We start from the raw sequence: 21,204 nt of genomic DNA on the forward strand, positions 1-21,204 counted from the left end.
AGCAGGAAGGCAGGAAATATCTGATTTTTCTTAGTATCCATTGCATCTATAATAATTAAATGTCTGGTGTAGAGTAGATGCTTCGTCAATGGTTGTGAAAAGTAATGAATAGATAGATGTAACTTTGTTTAGTACTCATAACAATTGTTCAGCAAAAAAACTCACTTGCCCAGATCACTCACATAAATAATTTAGGATCACTAGGTTTTATGTTCTTGTAAGTATGATTATTTAGTCAGAAAACAAAGTTTTTTTGAATCACTGGATGTGTGTTTTTCACTCTGTATATATAGATATGATGATAATTCATTGGTGATATCTCATTTTTAAAATAGTGGGAAGCTTGCCTGGCCAGTGGGGTCAGTGGATGAGTGTTGACCTATGAACCAGGAGGTCACAGTTCGATTTCTGGTCTGGGAATATGCCCAGGTTGTGGACTCCACCCCCAATAGAGGAAGTGCAGGAGGCAGCCAATTAGTGATTTTCATCATTGATGTTTCTATCTCTCCCTCTCCCTTTCTCTCTGAAATCAATAAAAATATATTTTAAAAAATATTGGGAAGCTTGAATTCACAATTACTTTTCACTAATGTGTTGGAAATGGCCTTTTATTTTGCACAAGTAATTGCACATTTACTGAGAAAATTTAGAAGAGCCCATTTTTAACTCTAAAGGGAACTTTTTAAAAAACCCACTAGCAAATCTACTGATGCAGATGGGTCACATGGTTATTGGAAAACCTCCTATGTGGAAAGAGTATTTTTATTCCTCCTGTATATTTCTCTCTTTTAACTGCTATTAAACAAGAAAGCCTATATTTAAATAACTTAATTGAAAGCAATGATTAAATAACAGTAAAACACTGGGAATATTAAAATTAATCTAGGCAAGACTTAAGCAAAATTAGAATTACCGATTCATCTCTTCCTTGTTAGGGTCCCCTTCTGAGTCAGAAGAAGAAGCCCCTGAAAAAAATAACCAAGACATGAAACTTTTAAGGTAATTTCTTAAACTGGTTCCTAGGCATTTGAAGACCCATAGAATTTCAGACATAAAAATGAACTTCATGGTTCCCTACACTAACACACATCCACTTTTACAGGTGAGGAAATGGATTTTAAGTAGATGAAGGGCTTGCTCAAAGCCACATGGTTAATTAGTGATAGTGTTCAAATTAACTGGTCCAAATTCCAAGTGTTCTTTATATAAAACACCTGCTGATGCCTTTGGACTAAAAAAAGTCTTTGCAGACATTAATGTGGTGTCCATAAGTCCTCTTACTCTTGACATACCCAGACTAAATAAAAGAAGGGATTACATTGGATTCCAAACATTGTAGATGTAGGTGGATGCTCTTCCGCCTAGTACTAATATTATCAAGTTTTATTTCTTCTCAGGAGGGGGGTGCTTCATGTTCTGTTGCCATAAAATGAAAAAAAAAAAAAAAAATCAGCAATCCAATCTCAGCACTGTTCCCAGAACTTTGATCCTGGCTTTACTTCTTGATATATCATAGTAAATTCCAGGAAGATTTATCAGAGCTAAATCTGGAAGCATTTATTGAAATCCAAAATTTTGAGAATGAAAATATACCACATACTTCTACTCACATATTATTCACTATTATCATCATTATACACAATCTAGTCAATAAATATTTATCGGATATCCACTATGAACTTGGCATTATATTGGAGATATAGAAGAATGAGACAGTACCAGCCTTACAATCTAGTTCATAAATGGGCATTTAAATAATAATAATGCATTATTTAAGTGCTGAAACCAAGGCCTACATAAAGTATTTTAGCTGATAAAAGTGCCAAAGAATGGTTCCCAGAAAAAAAACCCCAGGAGATGAGATAAATGGGAACAAAATTTTACAGATATGTAAGGAACGTAAATTGATTTATTCTCTAAAATTAGTCATATAAATTTTGTGCTGATGTAAATGCCTTTCTAAGGTTGACAAATGGTCTCCTATTGTCTACCCTTGAATCCCTGTGGTATATTTTCACCCAGGAACCAGAGTGACCATGTTAAAAGCTAAGTCAGATTATGTCACATCTCTGCTCAGAGTACTCCATAGCTTCTCATCTCCCTCAGAGTAAAAGTCCAAGTCCTCGCAAATGAACTACATAATCTGTTCACTTGCCTCCTCCCATCTTGAGCCCATCTTGAACTTCTGACCTACGTGATCTTTTTTTTCTTGTTGCCTTACCCTGGCCACATTGCTCGTCTCTTTGTAGTAAGACAGGCACACTGCCACTTCAGGGCCAGTGCACTGTGGATTTCTGTGCCTAGAGTTCTTTTCTCTTGAATATCCTTGCGGCTCACTCTTTCACTTCCTCTAGGTCTTTCTCTTATGTGTCACTAGTTAGTGAGGTCTTCCTTGATCACCCTATCTAGAATTGCAGCTTACACACACACACACACACACACACACACACACACACACACACACTCATACTTCCTATCCTCAATTATATATACTGTAAGAAATAACAAAATATATATATATATAGGTCACTACCCTTGGTTTCTGGCACAGAGCCCCTAAAACTGTTATAATTTCCTAAGTAATGAGCACTTTAGAGCAGTGTTTTTCAACCTTTTTTGGGCAAAGGCACACTTGTTTCATGAAAAAAAATCACGAGGCACACCACCATTAGAAAATGTTAAAAAATTTAACTCTGTGCCTATATTGACTATATATAAAGTAATTCTCTTGAATAGGAATCAAATAAACACAAAGAAAGTATTTTATAATTACTTTATTATGAAATATTAAGTAAACAAAATAGTGAAAAATTATAAAATTCTTGTCTTGTCTGCACCTACGGCACACCAGGCAACATCTCTGCTGCGGAACAGCAGTTGAAAAACGCTGCTTTACAGTATCTCTTGTTTTTGCCTTTGACTCCATTCCTGACACAGGGCTCCTGAAACTCCTAAGTGATAAGAGCATTTAATGGACCTTTTGTTCTAATGAGATAACGGGGTCAGCTCCTTTCTGGTTCTTGGATGGAGGCTCGTCTTCAGAAAGACTAAGCCATGATTAGAACCTTGGAATTTTCAGCCCCACCCCCTACAACCCAGGAGGTGAAGAGGGGCAAAAAATGCCTTGTGAGGAAGCCTCCTTAGCTATTGTAGGTACAGGTGGGCGGGGTTTGGAGAGCTCCCAGTTTGGTGAACATATTAGAAGCTTGGAATCCAGGAGGGTGGCACACTCCAACTCCACTGGGACAGAGCTCCTATGCTCAAGACCCTCCCAGACCTCACTCTCTTTATCTTTCCATCTAGTTGTTCATCTGTATCCTTATCATATTGTTTAATAAACTGCTTATCAAAAGTAAATGTTTACCTGTGTTTTGTGACACACTAGAAAATTAATCAAACCGGAGTTGGGGATCATGGGAACCTCTGATATGTAACCAACCCAGACAAATTGTGGGTAATCTGGGAACCTACTACTTGTGATTTTGTGAATTTGAAGTGAAGAAGGAGCAATCTTAAAGAACTGAGCCCTTTACCAATTGGATCTGACACTATCTCCAGGTAATTGGTATAAGAGTTGAGTTAAATTGTAGGATATTCAATTGGTGTCATGGAGAATTGCTTGTTGATGTAGGAAGTTTCCTACACCCCCCCACACCTGCTATATATATATCTCTGCTATATATATATATATATATATATATATATATATATATATAGTCTCATATACTTTATGTCTCTCCATTACAATGTAATTCCATCTTTCCATGAACCTAGGAATTTTTGTCTATTTGGTTCACTGCTGTTATCCCCACTGCCTAGAAGGATGTGTGGTAGAATAGTCCCTCAGTAAATATTTATTTATTATAACTATATGTCTTACCAGTAAATGCCATACTCCAAGAGTATTTTGCTTTACCTTCTATATAAATCTCAGCAGAAGTTGAATCTGTCCCATAGATGTTAGAAGCAAAGCAGGAATAGCGTCCTGTGTCCTCTTCAAAGGCTTCAGCAATGGTCAGTGAGTGCAGATTTCCCGCCTGGACAATGTGAATGTCTGGGGAATTTTCAAGCTCCTTGCCTTCACAATACCACCTGCAAGGAAAGGAATATGGAACATGACTGAAATGTGAGAATGAATGACATAGATGGCTTCAGATGTTCCTTAAGAAGAAAACTGTGGCAAACTTAGAGTGAGAACATTAAACAATCCACTATTATGGTATAATTTAATCGAAACTATGAGAAGATCTGGCAATATTCAAATTATATTGTCCCTTTAGAAAGTGGTTTCTATGAGGAATGATACAACTGTGAGAAGATGGATGAAAAAACAAATATAGCCAACCATGAAGAGCAGAGTATTGGATATGGAACTCGGCTTCCCCTAATAAGACTTACAGCTTTCTACAGTATGCATTAAGTAAGTACTATAATAGTTTAGCTTATTTGAAGATGAGTTAAGTTTGTTCATTCCCTTCTATAAAATTTAATCTGACCTAGCTAAATAAAAATTATTCTGTTAGTTACTTGATTCATCAAAGTAAGGAGGATGGGTCATAGTCACCCAATTCTGGCAAATAACCTAAGCATATTTCTATACTTTATAGTATTTTATTTTAAATATTTAAAGTTAGAAATTTTTATCATAACATAGATTTTTTTTTTTTTTGCTAGAAGTTTACACAGAATAATACATAAAATAAAGTTTAAAATATGGAGGGGCAAGGCCAGGAAAACTACAAGGAAATACCATTTCTCACATAACAGATTGCAAAAGTGTAAAAGTTTGAGCACTATCATACACTGCTATCAGGAATGTAAAATGGTACAACTCCTATGAAAGGAATACGGCAATAACTGCCAAAATTACAGATGCATTTACCCTTTGACCCAACAGTCTCACTTGTGGGAATCTATCATTCAGGTACACTTGAATACATACAAAACAACAAATGTACAGGTTACTCATTTAAAGCACAATTAGAAACAACCCAGTGTCCATCACTAGGCGGCTGGTAAATAAACTATGGTACAACCACATAACTGAACACTGTGCAGCTCTATAAAGAGAATGATAAAGATCACTATGTATGGAGATGGAAAGAACCCCAAGATATACAGTTAAATTAAAAAAAAAACACACATTTTATTGATTTTACACAGAGAGGAATTGAGAGGGATAGAGAGTTAGAAACGTCGATGAGAGAGATACATCGACCAGTTGCCTCTTGCAACCCCCCTACCCCAACTGAAGGATGTGTCCGAAACCAAGGTACGTGCCCTTGACCTTGACCGGAATTGAACCCGGGACCTTTCAGTCTGCAGGCCGACGCTCTATCCACTGAGCCAAACCGGTTTTGGCTACAGTTAAATTTTAACAGCAAGGTTAAAACAGTGGGTATGGAGTGTTAGCATTGTGTAAGCAATGTGGGAGAGTTGAAAAATCAGGAACCCAAGTAAGTGCCTTGGGGATGTCAATGAGAGAAGCCAATTTGTACATCAGAACCCCAGCAAGTTTCAGGATTTGGAGATCCGAGTTTGGGGATGTGGAAACACACTGACAGCAAGGGAAGAGACATGGGGCTTAAAAGAGGGTAATTTATTGTATTTCAAGTTTGGGAAATGAGCATTTAGACTCCCACAGCTTGTCACATCCTCTCTTCAGTTAGGGGGTGCCCCAGAATAAAGGCTGAGAAGCTGGCTGTGTGAGTAGCTGCTTCGTATTGGAACAAGAGGAAGAAAGGTTGCGGGAGAGATTTCTCTAGGAAAACAAACAAACAAACAAACAAACAAACAAAAAATGGGTCTGATGACTTAACTGCATGGAACAGAATATTTAGGAAATATTTTACAAATGTATTGGAGAATTGAGACAAATCTGTGATGGGACCACAGAACTAAGTACATAAAAAAGCAAGATAGTAATCAACTCCAGGTCAAAATAAAAAGTTGTATCAGCAGCCTGGCCAATGTGGCTCAATGGTTGAACATCGACCCATGAACAAAGAGATCATTGGCTCAATTCCCAATCGGAGGCTTGATCCCCAGGGGGTGTACAGAAGGCAGCTGATTGATGGTGTTGCTCTCTCATAGATGTTTCTATCTCTCTATCCCTCTCCCTTCCTCTTTCTCTAAAAATCAAGAATTAAACACACACACACACACACACACACACACACACACACCAGCTGGCATGGTTCAGTAGTTGAGCATTGACCTATAAACCAAGAGGTCACAGTTTGATCCCCAGTCAGTCAGGGCACATTCATGGGTTGCAGGCTCAGTCCCCACAGGGAACATACAGGAGGCAGCTGGTCAATGATTCTCTATCATCATTGATGTTTCTATCTCTCCCTCTCCCTTCCTCTCTGAAATCAATAAAAACATACCAAACCAAAAGAAAAACAAAACATTCATTTTAAACTACTTGGATTAGCAGTGAATAATACTTACATAGTAACAAAAAGATAAACATTATTTTTTTAAGCAACAGTTTGCTATTATATAATTATATTGAGGCAATGCAGGAAGGAAGAATAGAGATTCTGGTTTAGTGAAAGGGACGCTAAACCACCATTTTTTGGAACAGGAAGTCAATAGAAAATAACTAATATCAGCATAACAAGCAACAATAGAATAAGTATTACAGTGGTTCTCAAAGTGTATTTCATTTTCTCTGAAGACAAAACTATTTTCATGTAATACTAAGATATTTGCCTTTTCACATGTTGACATTTACACTGATGGTGCAAAAGCCACAATGGATAAAACTCCTGGTGCTTGAGCAGCACAAATTAAAGTGCTGTCAACATTGACTAATGGTCATTGTGTTCTTTACCATCACACTCGAAAGCTTAAAAAAGAAAATCCGTTTTTACTTAAAGATATCCTAGATGAAGCAATAAAAATCATTACTTTTATTAAACCTCAACCATGAGTCCATTTATTTTATTTTATTTTTTATTGATTTCAATGAAGAAGAGAGAGGGAAAGAGAGACAGAAACATCAATAATGAGAGAGAATCACTGACCGATTTCCTCCTGCAGGCCACCTAGTGGGGATCAAGTCCACACCCTGGGCACTTTTAGTGTATGGGACTACACCCAAAAACTGAGCTACACTGGTCAGGTTAAGTCCATGTCTTTTTAACATTATGGGTGGTGAAATGGGAAGTAGCATAAAGCATTCCTATTAGATATGAAAGAGCACTTGTGTGATTTTTTTAGTTGAAATAGGAACTGAAGAGCCACTGACAGCTCATGGCTTCTCAGACGTGGGTATTAAGCAGTCATTTTCTCAAAATGTCATTTCAAGTATAAATAACTGATAACATTTCAAGTATAAATAACTATAACATTTGTCACCAATGAAAAATAAGAGATTTGGAAAACTTGGATCCTCCACAGTAAGTTTAGGTCTTCCCAATACTTAAAGACTTTTTTAATGAAATCAATTATCATATTAACAGATATGGTTTTTAAAAACTATCATATAAAAAATGTGCCAACATTTGGCAGGTCAGCATTACTCATTTTCCAAATGACTAATAGGTGATGTTTCTCAGTTTTAATTTCTAATATGATAATTACAGATATAAACCACATAGATAAAACCTCTCTCTTTTAGGATTCGATAACTTTTAAGACTACAAAGGAGTTCTGAGAACAAAAAGGTTAAGAGCCAGTGGCATATCATTTAGAAATCTAGAGGTAAATAAATAGGAAATTGCAAAAAGAGTTGAAAGTGGTCTGCTCTTTAATATTCAACTTTTTATGAAATCTACCTGTATTAATTTGGAAAAACAAATTTAAATATTTCAAAACCAATAAGTAAATACCTTCCCTTATATAAATACTATAAGGTTATCTCATTTCTTTAGATAACATTTCTCTTCCTTACCAAAATGAGAGTGGAAACATCCATGAGCAATCGGACAGCCAGGAAATGATAAGAGGAATGATTCAAATACCCAAACTCTCGGTCAGAAGCATTTTGTCCTTACTCAGACAGCCAGGATGGCTTCAGCCAACCCCAAAGAATAGTAAGTAACATCACTCTGACTTTAACACCATTGCCCACTCAGAAATAATGCACCAGTCAGGCTGCCTTTTGAAAAGGTATTAAAATTGACCTAGCTATCCTAAGACTTTTGAGGGTAAGGTCACAAAGACATCTATCCATGTTAGGGAATGCTTTCATAGAAATGCCCTGGCCCAGCTATGTGTTTTAGAACGCCAAATCCTCATGACAGTTACAGAATAGCAGTGATTCATGGCTCAGAAGAAATGAGTCATTGATCTGGGGAAACAGGGCAGGTCCAGATTATAAAGAAGAGCCCACCTTTAATGCACTAAGGATAGCTCACCAGATCTGCTAACATGGCTAGCTACAAGCCTAAGAATGAAGACATGGAGGAGACACATTTTTTTCAGATGCAACTGGTGGGTTGCATACCACCATTCTGCTGTTCGGTTCCTCTTTTATCTAAGCTACGGCTTGAATAAATATTATGACTCATAGCTTTAGCACATTAAAAACTTCTAAATGTAATTTGAATGTGTTCTTCTGACTCACCAGTAATAATGCTCATTAAAAAATGATTGCTCAGAGCCTTTCTTTAGTCTAGCTCCTGCCCTTCCAGTGTCCCTGTTCCACCTCTTATTGCTCCCTCTCCTAATTCCTTGTTCACTTCCATCTCAGAAGCTGTATATCATTTATAATTATACATTCATTATGTATAATATACCCATTACTGGACAATAATGCCACAGGGCAAAGATGATCGCGTCTATTGACCACTTGTTTATCTGACTCTTGGCCAGATATGGCACATTCTAGATGCTCCAAAAAGTGTTGTATACATGTTAAATGAATAAATTTAAACTAGGATTATTATAGCCTAAAGTCTTTCATTTTTTTTTTTTTTTTTAAGAAGGCCTGGGGTCTGGAAAAGATCTTTCCTTGATTGTCTAGATTGAACCATCTTTGTCTAACAATGCCTGAAACAACTTACTTACTGACATGTTCAGCTCTCTCCCTGACCAAAGTGACTCTTCATATACTGAGTGCAACAGGAATATACTGGACAGTAGGATAATATTAAATGTTTTCTAACAGGACCCAAAGTTATGCTGGATTTCATGATAAAATTTGGTGTTTTGTGTGTCTTATTTAACTGAGTTTCCCACTGATGGGTGTGGGGAGGATTTGTCTATGCTTTAACTTTTATTAAAATCTAAATTTTTCTGAGTGGTAACTTAAGAAAAGCATAAATAAAATAGTTGCCTAATATAAACTCATCAAGACTACCCTTTACCACATAGCCAACTTTAGGCAAGAGGTAGGATGAATAAATGTGAAGTTCAGAATAATTCCTAAAATAATTTTAAAGGATTAATTACTTTGAACAGGGATGACTAGAAACTTTTTTTCCTCTTTCTAGAATTCCTCTTTTCTTTCTCTCATAGCACTTACTATTGAACTACTGTATAAATCACTTCTTTAGTAATATATGGTTTATTGTCTATTTCTTTCACTTCATGTAGAATAAAATTTGTCAGGAAATTTTGCTTTATTTACTGATGAACCCTAAGTGCTTGAAATAGTTCCTGATGCATAGTGAGTACTGAATAATTATTATTGAATAAATAAGTAAACAAATATATTACATTTTCCAGTTTTGTTATTAATGCAATATACTTGATTTTTTCCCAATGTTATATATTTAAAGTAAATTTCTTATTTTCATCTATTTGTTATGTTAATCTTTTTTTAAGAATAAATTCTATTTGTTCAATTTGGAGCCTCTTTTATAGAGTTGCCTTTGTTTGCTCCAAGAATTTCAAGTTTTGTTTGTCATAATAAAAATCAATGTTCTTTACCATAGTAACAATATAAAAGGGGGAAATCATAAAATAATATCAATAAAAGCAGAAAAAATTCAACATCAGTCATGATTTTAAAAATATCATATTTCTAAACTAAAGGAAACTGTAACAAAATCCTACATAATGGTGAAAAATGGAAGTCATTCTCTTTCAGAACACAAACAAGACTGTAGCACCTAGTATCAATACTTCTAGTCAACATTGTACAGGAGGGCTTAGCTAGCTTAACTGAAATATAAGACACAGGAAAATATATTAGAATGTTTATAATATACATCAATATCCTCCAGCCTTGCAATTAAATAGCAATGAAAATGAGTGAATTAGAGTTATATGCCAACATATATAAAATATATACATGCATATATGTTTTAGGGAAAAATTCAAGTAGAGAAGAATATATACATTGATTTCACTTATATAACATTTTAAAAACATGAAATACTAATATTATTTTTAAAAACTTATGAAAACTTGCAAATATCTACAAAGTAGAGACACTGGTTTATGTACCCCATGCACACATTAATTAGCTTCAACAAATTATCAACAAAAGTAGCAAATAAGTTTCTTTTGTATTCTCCACTTCTTCCCACCTTGGATTATTTTAATGTAAATCTAGGATTTTTGTCATTTCACCTGTAAATACTTCTGTACCGATATTGTTTAGGGTTATAAATTAGTCTGGTTTTTAATCTCAAAACAGATCCTGCCTCAAAGGACCACGTGCTATGGTGAGGTGACTCCAACACAATTCCTTTAAGTGAACAGGTGTTCTGTTGGAGTGAAGACTAAGGAGCAGGTGCTAGAATGTTAACTGCAGATTGCAACATCTGGGTCAAGGAACAGAGCAGGGGGAGACCTTTGGGGGTTGGGAGGAGGTCCCTCCAGGTGAGGAGAAAGAAATTGCAAAAATGCTCAGCACAGAAACAAACAGCAATTTGTTAAAATACAGATGTATGGGCCTGAGTCAGTAGGTCCAAGGTGGAACCTGTGAATTTGCATACCCACCAAGGTCAGAGGTGACGCTGACACTGCTGATCCAGGGACCTGCATTAGTAGCGTGTTCTAGGAACCTCTCAAACTCTAGCCTCTGTTCCCTCTCTAAACTTATCTCAAATCATTTCATCTTTCCTCTTTATCTTCTGGTGATGCCATTTTCTTCAATTCCTTTAAGTGAACAATTGTCTTTCTGCCTCAAGAGCTCAAATTTGCTGTTCCCTCATCCTGCAACACTTTCCCTCACACCTCATTTTGCTGGGCTAATTCCTAGTCCTTTTTTATGTCTCAGCTTAAGTACCACTTTTCAGAAAAACCTTCTCTAATATACTCTCAAGGTTTGATTTATTTGCTATCAATATATGCCTCTCCTTTATGACATTTATCACAATTGTAATTATTTATGAAATATTTCTTTATTGTCTGTGTTCCTTTCTAGATTCCAGGCTCCATGCTTTAATTTTAGTGCTTTAATTTTCAGCACATATACCATTATTGGCACTTAATATTTGTTAGGTTAAAGAATAAAGGAAGGTATCTAGATTTTCCCCAAAAAGAACAAGAAAAACCCCTGAATAATGCAATATTTTAAAATATTTACATAATATTTCACATGATAATTATATATACAGGGTTGGGCAAAAGTAGGTTTACAATTGTTCACATGGAAAATAATACAATAATTAATAAATAATAATACAAGAATAAACTGTTTCTCGTACTCATCACTGTAAACCAACTTTTGCCCACCTGTATAATTTCTTATAACATTTTAAAGAATTCTTCTACACCATTTAAGATAAAGATATTTTTCTTCATAACTAATTTATTTCCTCAGCACACTACTAGAAAGCATAGGTCCAGAAGTACCAATGGCAAAATTTAACAGCCAAAGCAGGCATGGACATTTATAAAAGGTAAATTTGTGCTGCTTCAGAAGGTTGCATACAAGCAAATATACTTAGTGAGAGCCAGCTGCACATTCCTGGGGAAAGAATTTGGAGTCATGATATATAAAAGGATCATGGCCATTTGCTGTGAATTCCTGTAGACTCTTTCATCCGTGGGTAACCCATGAGTGTATTTCATCTCCTAAGACAAATCTTCCAGTGAACCTATGTCTAAGATTAACAAGCTTTCAAAACACTAGTGCTATGGAATACCATCCCTACAAAACAAAGCATTTTCTACCCAATTCACTTGGAAATCAACAAAGATATGCAAAAATGATTTTTCATTGTGCTGACCTAGGATTACAAGAACATAAGTAAAATACTGATTATACACAGGAGCACAGATACAAGGTGAGACCCCAGTTTCCAGAAAGACGTTACATTTCCTTGAAAAAACAGCAAAAGGGTGATTTTCTTTTTCCCTGTGGTGTTCTTATATGGCAACCCCAAATGTCTCATTATTATTTTAAAATGAATCCTATGGATCAAAATCTATGCTCCTGGGTTCTATGGAGATGTCTTCATTTCTGGGGTAAGCAAGCAGGTAGGGGCTGGAGGGTCTCCCCACCCAACCCTCGTCAATTCCCAAAGCACTAATTTTATCTTTTTTTTTTTTTTTAAAAGTGTGTATGTTTGTGTGAAATATGTATTGGGTAACATGTAAAACTTATTATGAGAAGAAATGTGGGAGGAGTTACTGGTAGAAGAAGGTTGGAAAATACCATTCCAGTCTAGCACTACTAGAAGTTAGTTCCAAGTATTACCTGTATTTTTAGTCCCTTTGTAATTACAGAGATATTGTGTCAGGCTTTTCCTGGTGTCCAGGTCATCTTGGACTGTTCCCAGTCCCACTGCCTTCTCTCTTGACCTTCAGACCTGCATTTCCGACAGCCTATTGGATAGGATCCCTTCATTTCCTCACATTCAAGTCATCAAACTCCTCCATAAATCATCCACCTCTTGCATTTTCTCAGTCCTTGCCAGTGACCCCATAATTCTCTCAGGTGCCCAGCTTCAAACATGTGGAGTAAATTTTTTTATTTTTTTTTTAGTTTTCCTTCTTAGCTAATCAATCACCAGTTCAGCTTGATTTCTTGTCTCCTATATTTATTGCTCGCTCAGGTCTTTTCTCTGTTTTCCTAGTGCCCCCATGCCAGTCCTATCACAGCATTTTCTGCCTCGGATAGCTTCCTTTGTAGCCTCATGGTTCCATTCATTTCTGATCTAACTCATTCTTCCAGATTAATGCTACCTAAATGCTCCCTTTCATATTGTTACTTTCCTATACACAACTGTAGATGGTTTCCATTTGGTTTGCAACCAAGTCTAAACTATTCTGCTTTGCTTTTAAGGCTCTTCAAAATCACCTGATTCCACTCTTCTTTCTAGTTAGATCAGTTCCTGTCACATAAAAATAGTGCAATTTCTGTGTCTGTATCTTCATATGAACATGTTGAGTGGACCTGGCCTAAAGCAATCTATCTCTCTACCTACTTCTTCAGTCTTTTCCCTCATCTTTTCTCACCTGTTACCCTAAGTTTCTCACATAGCCAAGTACTTGTAATTCCCTGAAAACACTTGTCTCTGGGCCTTTGCACTTGCTTTTCTCTTCCACCCTATGTCTCTTCAAACTGAAGTTGCACCTGCTGTGTTAACTCTTATTTATCCTGCACTCCAGGCAAAGTAATCACATCTTATTGTGAGTTGTCATTGCACCCTATACATACTTCTATTAAAGCCTTTATTATACAATATTGTAATGTTTTGATTACATTTGTCTGATCGCTCTTTTAAATTTGAGCTACCCTCTCAGAATAGTTTTATATATATATAAAAGACTGGTTGACCAGTCACTATGATGCTCACTGACACTCAACACAAGAGCTGTCCACTGGTGGTCAGTGCACTCCACAGCCAACCTCCTGCAGCCAGCCAACATCCTGTGGTCCCTCCCCCCGGCTGGATAACCTTGGTCGGCCCCCATCGGGACTGGGCCCTGATTGCCAGCCAGGCCAAGGGACCCTACCCATACACAAATCTGTGTACTGGATCTCTAGTTATTAATATTAATGCTATTTCTGTTCTATCATATGAATATTCTCTAAGAAAAATATGAGGAACTGCTTACATACCGAGAATAAGTGTTAAATAGTAACGAGGTCATGTTCTAGTGGTAATTAGGTATTAGGGAAGCAAAGTAACTCTTACAGGACTCTAAATACCAGCAATTCTCTACAATAATAGTACACTGCAAGCACATTATTCACATATTATTATAGGGTTACAGGTAGCAAATGTCACCTTGGGGCTACAGCTATATCCACATTTTGTTGGGCCAGAAGGTCATAAATGTGGAAGTTCTGCATTAAAAAAAAAAAAAAAAATCAGAACCCAAAGTTAGGTATAGTTTATGCAAATGAGGAGCCCTAAAGCTTAGGCTTTAACTGCTTCACAGAAAAGCTGAGTGGTTGGCACATAAAAGGTGGATTTTCTCTCTACTCATCTGTCATACTACAGAAAGGCTTGGACATTAAGAAGAATAGGATTCATTAAACTGATGTCAAAAAGTTTATAATAAATACATTACCTGTAAAATGAATCTGTAAATCGACCTTAGCAACATCCTTATTTTATCTTTAATCTGTCAGCTTTTATTAGATTATTTGGCTTTCTTTAAAAATTGGGGGGGAAAAATCACAGGTATTCATTGAGTATAGGTCATAAATACTTTCTTTTTCAAGTTTTAGTCTATATACCTGTGCTGTCCGATACCATAATCATTAGCCACATGTGGTATTGAGCACTTAAAATGTCACCAGTACAACTGAGGGACTGAACTTTAAATTATTTTTAATTAAAAAAACTGATATCAACTCAATTTTACAAAATTGAATATTAGAAAAAAATTAAGTAGGTTTAGCATGACTTGTGTATGTCAATCTACTTTTTAAACTATAGGTTTTATAAAATCTAAATGTAAATTATTTATTTCCTAGGAAAATGTTGTAGGCAAATTAAGATATACTGTAATTGTAGAATTCACATTGGATTTTGAAAGCCTAGTATGACAAAAAGAATGTAAACTATCATAAAAATAATGTTTATATTGGTTACATGTGGAAATGATAATGTTTTCATTTATTGGTTAAATAATGCACATTTAAAAAGTTAATTTTTCTCAGTCCTTACTTTTTTAAAATGTGGCTACTAGTCCTAGCAGGTATGGATCAGTGGATAGAGCCCCAGCCTGAGGACTGAAAGGTCCTGTGTTCGATTCCAGTCAAGGGCACATGCCCAGGTTGTAGGCTCGATCCCCAGTAGGGGACATGCAGGAGGCAGCCTATGAATGATTCTCTTTCATCATTGATGTTTCTATCTCTCCCTCTCCCTTCCTCTATGAAATATAGATAAGAATATTAAAAATATAAAATAAAATGTGGCTACTAGAAAAATTTTAATTACATATATGGCTAACATTATATTTCTATTGGACAGTGCTGCTTTAAACTCTGTTTTTCTCAAAGGGAGTATATAATTTTTAAAACCACTTACTTAAAAGACAAACGTAGGAGAATCATGGTAGATGGAAAGCAATTACTAAGCATTACTCGTGGGGCACTTTTACCTTACGTGAGGTGGTGGAATTCCTACCACTATGCAATCCAACTGTACTCTGGTTCCTTCTGGAACTTCTCTGCTCCATAACTTTTGAGTGAATCGGGGAGGTTGCCCCAGAGGTTCTTCATAGTACAAGGATGACGGTGAAGACCCTGGGGTGGTGTCTCCACCAGCTGCCTCACTAGCAGCCTGCTCAGCCCCACGCTGCTTGGCTTCCTGCTGCTCAAGGGCATGATTCACTTCGTTATCTCTAGTATCTGTCGGGATGGGAATGGGAACAGATGATCGTTCTCTTTTTTCTGATAGAGCTGAGAAACTGGAGCTATTTTCCTGCATAACTTTGTTTTGAGATTCCAATTTGCTTTTGTGATTTTTGCAGGCCCGGGGCCTAATCCTTTTGGAGCTATGGGCTTTGAAAAGGGAGGACAGCTCTTCAATAAAATCAGCAGCCTTATTTAAGAATAGTTTTTTGGACTGAGACTCAGAACTATACTGTGGCCTTGCTGCTTCCGGAGGGCTCTCGTTAGAGCTGGTAGGACTTGGAGAGTTATCCTGGCGGAAGTTAGGGTCAAAACTTGATTTTGATGGGTGTTTCATCTGATCAGAAGAAAGACGTTTTCTGGCTTGAGCTTCATCTGCTTTCTCCAAAGGGTCGTGATTGATCGCCAATCTTGCCAGATTGACACTTTCATCTAATTCTTCTTGGCTCAGAAAAGCTGAAAGATCTGGAAGGTCATCTTGGCTTCCTCCTCCTTCTGCATCCCCAGAAGGACTGCCAAAATGGAAAGGGTTGGAAGAAGGCTCTGCTCGGCTCCTCTCATTGTTTCCCCGATGTCTGGTTTCTGCTAAGTAGCTCTCTCTGAGGAGCTGAGAAATGGAAGTAGAAGCTTCTATGCTGTCGTCTTGCATGCTGTGAGAAAACAATAGTAATAAGTTTGGATCATTTCCAGAGAACAACAAGTCTATGTTTACTAAAGCATGATGGATTCCTAAGAACTTAAAGCTTGAAATAAACAATTGCCTAATTTTAACACTTTTACAAAATTTACTGTAAAGACTTAAAGATTATTCTCAAATTGTAAAATGAAGAGGAACTACATGAGATTTTATTGAAATTGAAAATAAAAATATAGGCATTACCACTTTATTAAATTCTTTAAATATAAGTTCAACTGAGGAAGCTATGCTATAGCTATAGTAACATTAAATAAAATTTCTAAATATAATTTTGACAGTATTTGTTAAGGGCTTTTAGTTATAAAGTACAGAGGTTTGCTCTCCATCCTCTCCCTTTTACCTTGAATGTAATAAAATAATAAAAATTAAAAGATATTGACAACATAATCTCAATTGGTTACTGAAATTATAAACTTGACCCAGCTCATAAAAATAATACTTTTGTTTTAAGAAAGTTAGAAACATTTATTTAAATTTGCTATTGTTTATAGGTTTAATCTGCTCTTGAAAACTATAATAATTTAGCCTTTTCAAATAAGGTATAATTAATTTAATTTCTATAAAGATATGAGTTAAACCCTAGGTTTTAAAATATCTCTTAAATTAACCTCAGTGAAGAAGGGAGATGGAAGACAGGAAAGTGGGGGCAAGACAAGACATTCCTCACTTTATACTCTTTCCTGACTTTCGAATTTTAATTATATGATCATATTACTGATTCAAAAATAAAAATTTTTAAAGCTTAAGAAAATAGTACAGTACCCATAATTCTAAGTTCCCTGGACTAGAAAGTTTGGTAATGCAAACCAATGTTATATTATTAATATTATATCTATTTATTCATTCACACACTTACTAGAGGAATGGCAACTTGTGACCCACAGGCTGTTACTCCTCTCTCTCCTCCTTATAAAAGATGTAGCTAAGTGATTACAGTACTTTTTCCATCGACCTTGACTTTCTTAACACTCCACTCCATCTGCTACCACCAATCAATCAGAGATGGTAATGGAGATGAAAACTATTTGCCATTCTGCCCTAACTGGTTTGGCTTAGTGGATAGAGCATTGGCCTGCAAACTGAAGGGTCCTGTGATCTATTTCAGTCAAGGGCACATGCCCAGATTGCAGGCTTGATCCCTAGTAGGGAGCATGCAGGAGGTAGCCAATCAATGATTCTGATCATTGATGTTTCTATCTCTCTCTCCCTCTCCCTTCCTCTTTGAAATCAATTAAAAAACAACATTTTTTTTTTTTTAAAGCTATTTACCACTTGTAACTACTAAGTGCTGGGCCTTGTGCTGGGAACATGGAGAGAAAACTAATCTCCTAAATCTTTTCTGTTTTTTATGGCAAAACTTATTTCAGTTCACCTCTTATATGATAGTCTCACTTGTATCATAAATTTCCCAAAGTTCTCAAACTTTTAAACTAACCTCTAAATTGGCAAAGTGAGCAATGACTTTGAGATGGCAATTACAGATGGCTAAAAGGATTAACTACAGCAGATATTTTCCCACTGTTGCAGCCTGGGATTTCCACTACTGAATCCATTTATTTGGGTAAGAAGTCTATTGTGTCTTAATAAAAGGTTAATTGAAAATGCAAAGACATTAAATGGGTACAAAGATTTATCTACAAAGATATTCATCATAGTATAGATGATTGGGATCATGTCCAATAAGAAATTAGTTAATTAAATTATTATATACTCATCAGATAGAACTATACGGCTATGTTAAAGTTTGTACAACTGTGAACGACACATAAAATAGTACATGAATTGGGGGAGAGGGGATTGGTAAGGTATGTATACATATAATATCTTAATTTAAAAAAACAAAAAAAATAGTACATGAAAGTATAACTGACATCCCAATTGAAAATTTGTTTACTTTGTGCATTAACTATGCAGCAGAATAGTTAAAGATATATGAAATCAGGTACAACATGCTATTTGAAAATGTAATTAATGTTCTGATTGAAAATGCTTCTCATTTGTTAATCAGCTACTTCATTAGCCTACTTTGAGTTTCTGTATATATTAATATTTAGATGTGAGGAAGAAGATTGAGAGCTTTATGAATCAGGATGGCCTTCTCCCTTTTGTTGGACATTACTCATATTGTGTTTTAATGTACCTTTGTCTCTAACTATTTAATATGGCTTTTATCTTGAGCAATATGGAATGAGCATTGGCCTTAGAATCAGATCTGTTTTCAAATTATGGCTTCATTTCTCTGAAGTTATGTAACTTTGAGAAAATTACTTAACTTCTCTAAACTGGAATTCTCATCTGTAAAACATGGATAATACTTTTTCCGAGGAGTAAGGATTAACAACATAATGAATGCAAAGCTCTTAAAACAGGACCCATTATAATGGGCACTCAAACAATATTAGTAAAAATTAATGCTTAGGTAAAGGAGATGTTAATGTTGAAAAACTTTTAAAATGCTTATATTTGGCTCAGCCAGTGTGACTCAGTGGTTGATCTATGAATCAGGAGGTCATAGTTCGATTCCCTGCCCAGGTTGTGGGATTGATCCTCAGTGTAGAGTGTGCAGGAGACAGCCAATCAAGAATTTTCTCTCATATTGATGTTTCTATCTCTCTCTCCATCTCCCGTCCTCTCTAAAATCAATAAAAATGTACTTAAAAATAAAAATAAAAAGCTTGCCCTAGCCGGTTTGGCTCAATGGATAGAGCATCGGCCTGCAGACTAAAGAGACCCGGGTTCGATTCCGGTCAAGGGCATGTACTTTGGTTGCAGGCACATCCCCAGTAGGGGGTGTGCAGGAGACAGCTGATCAATGTTTCTTTCTAATTCACATTTCTAACTCTCTCTCTCTCTTCCTCTCTGTAAAAAAAATCAATGACAAACTTTTAAAAAATAAAATAAAATAAATAAACATCTTATTTTACGGCAGAAATTGAAAAGAAAATACTCATATAAGTAACCACTGCAACTATTTTTTTTTAAAGAAAAAAAAGCTAATTAATGTGTAAATATGTGCCTATTCTGATGCTTATGGTTGTAAGAAATTATTATAATGAAACTTCAGGTATTCAAAATAAAGAATTTATTTTTTTTTAAATATATATTTTATTGATTTTTTTACAGAGAGGAAGGGAGAGAGATAGAGAGCTATAAACATTGACAAGAGAGAAACATCAATCAGCTTACTCCTGCACCCCCACACACACACTGGGGATGTGCTCGCAACCAAGGCATATGCCCCTGACCAGAATCGAACCTGGGACCTTTCTGTATTTCTTTCTTTCTTTCTTTCTTTCTTTCTTTCTTTCTTTCTTTCTTTCTTTCTTTCTTTCTTTCTTCCTTTCTTTTTTTCTTTCTTTCTTTCTTTCTTTCTTTCTTTCTGTCTGTCTGTCTGTCTGTCTGTCTTTCTTTCTTTCTTTTTTTAAAATATATTTTATTGATTTTTTTACAGAGAGGAAGGGAGAGAGATAGAGAGCTAGAAATGTTGATGAGAGAGAAACATCAACCAGCTGCCTCTTGCACCCCCCCCACTGGGGATGTGCCCGCAACCAATGTACATGCCCTTGACCGGAATCAAATCTGGGACCTTTCAGTCTGCAGACCGATGCTCTACCACTGAGCCAAACCGGTTTCAGAAATAAAGAATTTCTTTAATATTTTAATGTAGTGTTTATTATCTAACACTTGGAATTAGATAGATCTGGTTCAAATCCAATTCTGACACCTCTTAGTTGTATAAATTCAAGAAAGTTATTTAACTTTTGTAAGCTTCAGTTTACTCATTTATTAAACAGTATAATAACAGTAGCCATCTCATAGGTTGAAGTAATGATTAAATGTGTTTGGTATTTTATAGATGTTCAATAAATGGTAGTTGTTATTATAATTATTGTTATTGTTATTATAATCATTTAACCGCTTTAGCCACATACCATGATAAGAAATGGAAGCAGGCTCTCGCTGGATTGGCTCAATGGATAGAGCATTGACCTGCAGACTGAAGGGTCCCAGGTTTGATTTCAGACAAGGGTGCATGCCTAGGTTGTGGGCTCAATCCCCAGTAGGGGCAAGCAGGTGGCAGCCGATCAATGATTCTCTCTCATCATTGATGTTTTATCTATCTGTCTCCCTCTCCCTTCCTTTCTGAAAGTTAAAGAGTAGTTATCAGTGGGAAAGGGTGAGAAATGGTCAGATTTGAGATATCTTTTGAAAATAGAGCGAGTGTGAGATGGATTGAGTGTGAGATGGGAGAGAAAGAGCAGAGTGAAAGGTGACCACAATAATTACGGCTTGAGCAACTAGGTGAGTGGTGGAATGATTTACTTGAATGAGCCAAAGAGCTCATTCAAGATAGGAAATTAAAAGTTTTCTTAGACATTTTACCTACGATATTTTTTCTGCTTCTGACAAAATTCAAACTTGGATTTTTATGCCATTTTCAAAATAAAAAGGAGCAAATTGCCCTTGAAAACAGATAATGGTTGTAGTAAAATGGTCCTAGGTTGAAAATGAAACAATATGGCATAAACAATCATGACAGACTAGTAAATTATGGAAACTAACTTAGCCACATAGAATGCTTATTGAATGTTCTCTACGTTGCTAAATATCTCTGTTTTCCCCCCCCTAGGATTTTTCTTGAAAAGAAGATCTCTAAAAAACTTGCTGAAAATGTAAAAGTCCGATTCATACAAACAAAACTTGATGCTGACACCCTTGGGTATGTAGTCATGTGCCACACAACAATGATTGGGTCAATGACGGAACTTATATTCAATGATGGTCCCCT

At 36.0% G+C, this 21,204-nt stretch overlaps 1 protein-coding gene across 2 annotated transcripts in view; it reads right to left on the minus strand.

Annotated features, from left to right (window-relative positions):
• The window catches only part of MYPN (myopalladin), a 74,150-nt gene that overhangs the window by 43,574 nt on the left and 9,372 nt on the right, over nt 1–21,204 (minus strand). For both annotated transcript variants that reach the window (XM_036438330.2, XM_036438329.1), the window contains exons 2-4: nt 15,466–16,368; nt 3,917–4,092; nt 914–965 (exon numbers count right to left, since the gene is read on the minus strand). In XM_036438330.2, the coding sequence (XP_036294223.1) occupies nt 914–965; nt 3,917–4,092; nt 15,466–16,367 (1,130 nt within the window). In that variant the 5' untranslated portion in view covers nt 16,368. The remainder of the gene's footprint in view (nt 1–913; nt 966–3,916; nt 4,093–15,465; nt 16,369–21,204) is intronic.

Source organism: Pipistrellus kuhlii, unplaced genomic scaffold (assembly GCF_014108245.1).
Source record: "Pipistrellus kuhlii isolate mPipKuh1 unplaced genomic scaffold, mPipKuh1.p scaffold_m20_p_15, whole genome shotgun sequence".
Taxonomy (NCBI): Eukaryota; Metazoa; Chordata; class Mammalia; order Chiroptera; family Vespertilionidae; genus Pipistrellus; species Pipistrellus kuhlii.